Below are 8,869 nucleotides of genomic sequence, written 5' to 3'. Positions count from 1 at the left end.
TGGGTGCATCCCGGGGACGCCGCGCCTCCGACCGAGGAGGGGGAGAGCGGGGACGCGGGGGGCCGTGGAGCCGCTGGCAGGGGAGGTAGGGCCGGCAGGCTCCGCGGCGGGCAGGCACTCGCGCGCCTCCACCTGCAGCTCCGGGCGCCGCGCCCCGCGCCCCGCGCCCGCGCCCCGCGCCCCGCGCCCCGCGCCCGAGCCCGTGCGTCTCCCTCCCCCTGCCCTTCCCGCCGGGGCATCGCGGCGCGCTCTCGGCGGCGGCGGCGGCGGCGGCGGCTGCGGGGCGGCGCAGGCAGGCGGGGAGGCTGGGAGGCGGGAGACGCCGGGGGACTTTGCAGACACGTTTCAGAATAAACTTTCCAATCGCAGGGGGTGCTGTTGCTGTACATTTTACGTAAAACTGAAAGTATCCCACGCCAGAGTGAAGCCCGCTTTTTGACAGCGGCGGCACGCGCGCGCGCCCCCGAGCAAGCGCGCGCCCGGGTGTGTGTGTGTGTGTGTGTGTGTGTGTGTGTGCGCGCGAGCGCGCGTGTGCATTAAAGCGACAGGGGTTTATTTCCAACAGGTCTTCCTTAATTTCCCGGGAAGGTGTGAGGGAGGGAGGCGGGAGGGGCCCGCGTGCTCCGGGGGGGGGGGGGGGCGCCTCGGCGGCGGGCGCCCGAGCAGCGCGGCCCTGACCCGGGGCGGTCACCCCGCGGCTCCCGCGAGCCGGTCGCGCTCGCACCATATTCCCCATTTCCTCTCCCCGGTTACTGCACGGGAGTAGTTGCGCCCCGCCTGTAAGGAACATTTGGCTTCCCATTCCCCGGTGCTCCAGCAGTGGCTCCGGGCGGGAGGGGGTGTGTCCGTCCCGGGGACCCGGCCCGAGGACCTCCCGCGGCGCCGGGAGCACGTTCCCAGGGACGGCGACTCCCTCCCGGGGCTGCGCGTGCTTTGTCCTCCGGCCCGCGGCCTCGGCGCCTTCCCCGCCCCGGGCCCCGGCGCTCCCCTCCGGGGGCTGCAACGCGCCCCGCGGCGGGCTCCTCGGTCTTTATTCCTTGGCCTCCCTCGCCGCGACCCTTGGGCGCCTCGGGTGCCTGCTTCCAGTTCCATTCGGACCCAATCGCTTGTCAGGGCGCTCAGATCCCAGCTGCCCGGCCCCCCCCCCCCCCCGCGCCCCCGGCTCCCCCTCCGCCCCCGGGCTCGGCCTCGGGGGTGCCCTCCCGCCCCGGCCCGCGCCGTCTCCCTCGCCCGTGCACCCTGCCTGGCCGGGCACCCAGAGGCCCCGGGGCTGCCTTTCGGGACCCGCGACCCTCTCAACTTGGGCTGCACTCGGCTCTGCCGCGCGCGTCCTCCCGCCTCCCCGCGCCCGCTGCGGAGCTGCAACTTGGAGGCTCAGCTCTCAACTTCGGGTGATTTTTCTTTGCCAGCCTCTCCGCATCCGCAGGCAAAGTTTCCCGAGCGCAGCCCCGGGCTCGGGGCTCCCACCGCGGCCCCGGGCGTCCGCACGCGGGGAGCGAGCGCGGCGGCGGGGGAAGTGGGTGTGCGCCCGGCGGAGGGTGTCCGGGAGCGACTCTACCTGCCTTCCCTCCGCCCGCGCCTCCCGGGACCCGGGCTGCAGCCTCGCCGTACACTCTCGCCTTTTTTTTTTTTTTTTTTTTTTTTTAAGTAATCTTTCATTTTAGGATCCGTGTCCGGGTGGGGGGGGGGGTGAGCAGAGAGCACGTCTTGCCCCCCCCCCCACCCCCGCCGCCCCTTTCTTCTCTCCCGGCCACGCTGCCGCCACGGCGCTGGCTGCGGCCACTGGTGAGCCCGCGGCCCCGGCGCCCCCTCCCCTCCCCCGCCCCTCCCCCGGGGGCCGCGTCTGGCGTCTGCGGAGCCCCCCGCCCCGCACCTCCCCCGCCCCGCACTGGCCATTGGCTTGTCCTGGTCTCTTTTTCATGTCCAGCCCCTGATGTGTGTCCATTGGTGTGAGCTTCCCCTTCCCTCCTCCCCTTCTCTCCTGCTCGCCCTGCCCATGTTTTGTGTGTCTCTGTCCATCCAGACTCCTGACGTTCAAGTTCGCAGGGACGTCACGTCCGCACTTGAACTTGCAGCTCAGGGGGGCTTTTGCCATTTTTTTCATCTCTCTCTCTCTCTCTCTCTCTCTCCCTCTATCTCTCTCCTCTCTCTCTCTCTCTCTCTCTCTTTTTTTTTTTTTTGCTTAAAAAAAAAAAAAAAAAGCCATGACGGCTCTCCCACAATTCATCTTCCCTGCGCCATCTTTGTATTATTTCTAATTTATTTTGGATGTCAAAAGGCACTGATGAAGATATTTTCTCTGGAGTCTCCTTCTTTCTAACCCGGCTCTCCCGATGTGAACCGAGCCGTCGTCCGCCCGCCGCCGCCGCCGCCGCCGCCGCCGCCCGCCCCGCAGCCCACCATGTCTCGCCGCAAGCAAGGCAAACCCCAGCACTTAAGCAAACGGGAATTCTCGCGTAAGTAACCCAATAATAGTAATAATAATTATTAATAATCACGAGAGCGCGCAGGACGAGAAGTAAGAGCGAGGGGGGAGAGAGGGGTGTGTGCATGCATTTTTTAATTTTTTTTCACGAGACGAACCTCCGAGAGTCGGGATAAAAGAGCTTAAAGGGAGGAAGAAAAAAAAAAAAAACCCCAACAAAAAACAAAACCCCAAACAAACAAAAAACAAACCTCATCCTATCCCGAACCGCAGCCGTAGACACACTTTTGGGATAGCACGCACCTTTTAATTTTTATTTAATTTACAAAAATGTGACTCCTCCTCTTTCATGCTCTCCGCCGCTTTATTTCGCTTTTCGAAAAGGGATGCAATGATTTCCCCTCCAATTTTGCAAAATAATGAACAATGCTTTGGATGCGAACAACTCTCGGGCAAACCTAGAGGAGGGAGCTGGAGGGGTGGGGGGGGGGGTGGGGAAGGGGGTTGCTTCCACTCACCGAAGGAAGGAAAACGGGGCGGGAGGAGGGAGCCCAAGCCAAAAAAAACAATTCCCTGGGAGAAAAGAGGTGAGACTGGCCCTCGGACAGCAGCGCGCTCACGGTCAAGTGTGCACCAGGAGGAAAGTAGTCATCTCCACAATAGTGAGAAAGTGGGACTGCGGGAGGGGGCCCCCCGGCGCCCGGGAGCCCGCCGAGTGCGGAGAGGGGCCGCGGCGGCCGGGAGAGCCTGGAGACCGGGAAGCACGGGAGGCTCGGCCGCCGCTGCCGCCTTTTGTTCCGGCCCGAGGTGGGTGTTTGTCCCGCTGCCTTTTGTGCCGGCTCCTCGCGCCTGCCCTTCCGCGCCGCCGCCGCCGCAGGGCAGGAGCAAGGGCCCCGGGCGAGCGGGAGACGGAGGGAGGGCGCTCGGGCCGCCGCCGCCTGGGTTCCCGCTGCCCGCCCCTCCCGGCCGAGCCTCCGCGGCGGCGAAGGGATGTGAAAAATAAAATAAAAATAAAAACCAAAAATAAAACGAGGCAAGAGGACGTGCCATTTCTTGCCCCCCAGCAGAAGCCCCAAACGCTCGGCCGGCCGTTTTCTGCAACGCTCTCCTCTTGGGCTCCCCCACCCCACCCCACCCCACCCCCCCCTGCAAAAATCTCCATCTCTGTTAGAGGGGGGAAAATACGATTACCCCCTTCCCCAAAACCCCTTTAGTTGCAAACTTAGAGCGCCGGCGGCGTGGAGAGGGAGCGAGGAACTCCCTCCTCTTACTATTTTTTGGAAGATTTTCAAAAAAAGTGGAAGTGGATTTTGATTGGGAAAAATCTCGTGTCTGAATGTTTACAAGCACCGCGTGTGCGGGAGCCTCCTGCCAACAAACAGACAGAGGACCGAGCGCGGCGCGGCAGCCCGGGAGCGGGCGGCGGCGGTGGCCGGGCCTCGCCCGGGCCTCGCCGGGCCTCGCCGCGCCCCCGCCCTGCTCGGGATCGCCCACCCCGCGCCGGCCGCCCGCCCGCCCGCCCGCACGGCGCAGGCCGAGCCGCGACTCCGCGCCAGCCGGGTCCACCGGCCACTCTCGCCCCCAGCACAATGCCCAGACCTCCTCCCAGCCCACCAGACCGGGAGCTCGGCGGGGGAGAAACTCGGCTTTGCGAAGCATTTTTATTTTTCAAAGCAGCTGAAAAAGCGCGTCTGCAGCCCCCTCCCCCGCCCCCCGAGGTTCTTGTCCTCAGCTCCGGACCGCGGGGAGGTCACCACGTGCTTTCTCTGCCCCCCTCCCACCAGGTCTGGCCAACCTGCCCCCCCCCCCCCCCCCCGCCTCCCGATCGCTGCCAGGCCAGGTGTGTGTGTGTGCAGGGAGGTGTGGGGGGGGCGGTGAGCCGGTTTTGGGGGGGATTTGGGGAGGTGGGCACAGTAGTATGTGCAAGTGTGTGTTTTGGGAGTGCTGGATCCCCGGACGCCGTGCACCCCACTCCGAGTTCCTGCCCTCTAACCGGGGCCTGTCTCGGTCAGAGTTGGGGGGGGGGGGCGGCGGTCCTTTTGAGTCTTTATGGGGTTGGTGGCCGGGTTACTGCGTCCTGGCTAACAGAGTGCGTCTGGGAAGGCGGGCGGTGGGCACTTGGGAAAGTTTGGCAGCGGGGCAGAGAAAGGCTTGAGAGGCCCCACATCCCTTCCCCTCCTCCTTCGTGCCCCTTGTTTTAATTTTCGATGCGATTTAAAAACACCCCCTATGCCCAGTGTTGTATTTATTAAAGGGTTGACGGGGCCGGGGGCGGGGGGGGGGGCGGCTGTTGCGCGCAGGGAGTTGGATTTTTCACTAGGCCCTGGAACTTGTCACACACTTCGGAAGCTCCCCCGCCCCGGCACGTTGCGGGGCCCTCCCTCTCCCCACCCCCGCGCATCCCTCCCTCGTCGCTCTCCCCCGCCCCCCACTCCCCCGGCCGCGCCGGATGCGGAGCAGACGCGGCGCGCGGCGGTGTGAAGTTACAGCCCGGCCAGGTACCGGCGGGAAGGAAGGGCCGCGTTCGCAGGACTCGGGAAAGCCGGGCCCTTCCGCGGAAGGATGCACTGGGGGCGCAAAGGACGAGCGCAGGCGTGCGGTCCGGGCTGCTCCCCTGCCCCCCCCCCCCCCCGCCCCGGGTGCATCTCGGGACCCCCCAAGCTGGGTGGGCTCAGCCGCCCTCTAGCCCGGTCTCAGCGCGGCCTTTGGGTCAGGGACCAGGCCGGAGGGGGGCGCGGGGGCCGCTGCTTTCTCATTTTCTGGGTGCGCAGAGGGGGCGGGAGCCGTTCGGGCCTTCAGGACCCCCCCTCCCCCCCAGCCCTCCGCTTCCCGGGCTGAGTGAGCCGTTCGGTCGCTAGGAGGCAGAGCAAGATCAAGAAAGCTCCGCGAACTTGAACCTGTACCAGAGCCTCCCCCACTCCCAGCTCCGCGGTTCTCGGCCGGGGAGGGACGAGCTCTGCGAGGGTGGGGGTGGGGGAAACGGACGGTTAGACTGAATTCCCTTTGCTCCCCCCCCCCCATCACCCCTTATGTCTTTGTTCTTCATTTTGACTTTAAAAATGCTTCTGGCCGGGGCTGCGGAGGAGCGCAGGGGAGCGCGGCCGGCACCCCGGTGCGCCGGGCGCGCAGTGCGGTGCAGTTTTCGCTTTCTCTCGGGGCGGGCGTTCTTGGGGGTAGGGGGAAGAGGGGAGGACGCGCTCCCCGCCTTCGAGGCCAGGCCGAAGGGCGGGATCCAGCAAGTTTGCACCGAGTCTCCGGGCTCACTTCTTCTAACCCCCGCACCCCCCGCGCGGAGCACGGACAACGGCGGCTCCGGCGGGCTGGCTCGGCGGCTCCGCAGCCGGCTCCCGGCCCCCCGCCCCCCGCCCCCCGCGGCTCTCGCCTCGGAGCCCGAGATCGCAACAATAGTCATAGTTATCATCATAATGATGCGGGCCAGCAGCATCATTAATAATGAATAAACCGCAGCCGCCGCCGCCGCCGCCGCCGCCGCCGCCGCCGCCGCCGCCGCCGCCGCGCTGCGCACACTCGTGCCCGGAATTGCGGGAGAAATTGCGTTTGCAGAGATCCCCCCCCCCCACCCCCGCCCGCCCCACAAAAGTAAAAAAGTGTGAGCCTGGGGGCCCCAGGATGCATTTCAGGGTCCGCGCTTTGAGGCGTGTGCGGTGGTTCCGAGGCTGCACCGGGGCAGACCGGCCGAGGTTTGCGAGCCTCGCTCCCCCTTTCTCCAGCCCGCGGGGCCCGGGCACGGCGGCCACCCCGAGGCCCGGCCCCGCGGCGGCGGCGGCGGAGGCGGCAGCGGGGGCCCCGGGCTGCCCGTCGCCTCCCGGCCTGGCCCGGGCCCCGCGGCCCGGCAGCCGCCGCTGCACGTGTTTGCAGCGAGCGCGGCCGCAGGCTGCAGCCTGCAAGCTGCTTGCTTTGTGCCTCCGAGTCCCGGCGCCCAACTTCACTTTCTGCAAAGCCCGCCCCCGCCGGGCCCCCTGCCCCGGGCCGTCGCCCCAGCCTCCGCTTTTGTTTCTTTGCTTTTCCTCAACGCGTTTCAGACTCGGTTTGCTTCCTTACCCTGTTAAGACAATCAAAAGGAAGGACTTGGAAAGCAAACTTGAAGGCATAGCTCCTTCCCCCTCCCCCTCCCCCAGCAGCCCTCGTTTCCCTCGCTTCTTCCCTACATTTCTTATAAAGCTTTTTTTTTTTTTTTTTTTTCCCCTTCTTTAAATTTATTCCTTTGCAACTGCAGAGAGGAAGGAGAGCTCAGTCAGCCGCTGGGGCATTGAGACGTTCCAGTCTGTGTTGCTGTTTCAACGCAGAAGCATTTTATTTTCTATTTCTTTCAATCCTTGTGGAGAATTCGCGGCTAATTATTATGATTATTTGCCCACTCCCTTCCACTTCAGTCCTGGACTCCCCGCTTTGTAGCGGGAGGTTTAGGCCGGAGCTTAGAAACGGTGGTATTGTGGGGGCGAAGGAGGATGGAGTTGAATTGAGGGAGGGGGTAAAATGGCTGAGGTTAGGAATGTTTTTAGGGAAAGAGGAATTTGCATTAAAATACAGAGAAATTATCAGATGCCCAGAAAGGAAATGTTGATTACCACTGAGAAAAGATGTCAATGCAAATCAGTAGACTACACCAAGAGAATTGTATTTTCATATTTTCTTTGTGCCCCACTTCGTCTCATTTTTAATAGTATAGCAGCAATAATAAGAACACGTTTTGGTATTTCTCTGAACATTACTGGCCAAATGTTTTGCAAGAAGCCCGATGTTAGACGTATTTCATACATTAGGATATAATTCTTGTTAATTAGCAATAATTTACGTTAAGAGCATAGAAAATGTTGAGGTTACAGGTTTTATATCTGTACATTTGATCATCTTGTTATTTTCAAGAACTTTGCCTCCTATAAAATTAATTAGGTGAAATGTGGAGGTGTAATCAGCAACCTCTGAATTACCACTTCATTTCCTGGTTTTGATTGTAAATCAGTTCAGTCACTACATTTAGAAGACTTTAACCAAGTCTGTTTGCACCGCATTACCTTTAACTATTTGATACCTAGGAGAATATTTCCTTTTGCTCCTAAATAATATTTCCACTTTCAGAAATATGTCAGGCCTTGGGGATAAAAAATAAATAAATAAAACAACAACAAAAAAACAAATCTTAACGGTGGAGCTTAAAAAATGGGTTTTTTTTGCAAAGGTTCTCCGTAATACTAACTTCAATAAAACAAAATATTATCTCTGAGTCTTTCTTTAATCTGTAAACCTCAGAACTTGTAGTTAATGCTGAACAGCAACCAAAAAAAAAAGCCATTATTTGTCAATGTGTACTTCAAAATCCTTAATTCAAATAGCAGGGATCTTGGAGATGACTTCCCTATTCGGTTCCTCACTTGGCCAAAATGAAAGCAAATGTAGGAGAAAATTGACATAGAGGCATAATGCAAAAGCACTTCCGTTTATCTCCTTTTATTTGAAAAGCATGCATGTGTGTTCTGTATTTATCTTTTGGTGGGTATGTTGGGCAAAGAAACACAAGTGCTTACCTTGCTGTCTTTATTAGTGGGAATATAACCTTCATATTCCTGTGGTGACCTTATGTTAAATTAGGAGGAGTACCAGAGGCTAGAAATTATGACATGTCCTACTTGAGCACAGGTGCAGCTAGGCAGGGCTCTCTCAATATTATTTCACCCAGCACATCTGGGAGTTACTCCAGATCTTCCCCCTCAATATTCAGCCTGGGTAGGGTTGAAATAAATTTAACCTGAGTTCACTGGATTTTTGCACTTTATCAAAATCGGTTCCAATATTCTACACTCAAATTAAAATCTATTTTTTGATTCTCTGTGGCTTTAAGTTCATTAAATGTGAAATTGGCAGCTTGCTAAAGAAGGTCAGACTGATTAACTGTTTAAGACTTGTACATTTTCTGCTTCAGTTTTATTAACTGGCAGCATCCTGGATGTGTTTTGTATTTTGTGATTTTTTTTGGTGGGGGGGGAGATAGAATCAGACTTCAGTTTCAGGAGCAGAGACTTACCAACTCTCTTTTCCCTTTTGGAAGGTTAAAAAATGATAGAAGCTGTTCAAATGAGATGCTGGAGTATTTTGGTGCAAAGTTAAAAAAAAAAAAAAGGAAACAGGAATGAAAGACATATCTACCTTGTTATACCATCCGCTGGTGATTATGTGTGTAGAAATAGTCCCATAATGAAGCGTTTTGGAGCTCATTCAGAAAATTAGTCAACTTTGACAACATTAGGCGAAGTATTTCAAGTCTGAAGAAAGGACTTCTCAGCCTTGTTCTGAAATGTGGCGTTTGCTTGACCATTCTGATTTTTATGTGATGGAGGCCACCAAGTGCAAACATGTTTAGAATATTTTAGGCATTCCTTTCTTCAGAATGAAAAAATGACTAATTGGCTTATTTTCTTAAGTACT

General features: G+C 58.7%; 1 protein-coding gene across 11 annotated transcripts in view; it reads left to right on the top strand.

Moving 5' to 3' along the window:
- The first annotated feature begins 1,777 nt into the window (after positions 1 to 1,777).
- The window catches only part of BCL11A (BCL11 transcription factor A), a 100,759-nt gene continuing 93,667 nt past the window's right edge, over positions 1,778 to 8,869 (top strand). For 2 of the 11 annotated variants that reach the window (XM_025992683.2, XM_025992682.2), the window contains exon 1: positions 1,999 to 2,456. In XM_025992683.2, coding sequence (XP_025848468.1) covers positions 2,402 to 2,456 — 55 coding nt within the window. In that variant the 5' untranslated portion in view covers positions 1,999 to 2,401. Of the gene's footprint in view, positions 2,457 to 3,909; positions 4,266 to 4,692; positions 4,924 to 8,869 lie in introns of those variants that run through there. The other 9 variants (XM_072742489.1, XM_072742488.1, XM_025992684.2 and 6 more) reach the window with 8 other exon arrangements.

This window comes from Vulpes vulpes, chromosome 16 (genome assembly GCF_048418805.1).
Source record: "Vulpes vulpes isolate BD-2025 chromosome 16, VulVul3, whole genome shotgun sequence".
NCBI classification, from domain to species: Eukaryota; Metazoa; Chordata; class Mammalia; order Carnivora; family Canidae; genus Vulpes; species Vulpes vulpes.
This window is presented reverse-complemented; position numbering and strand designations above follow the sequence as displayed.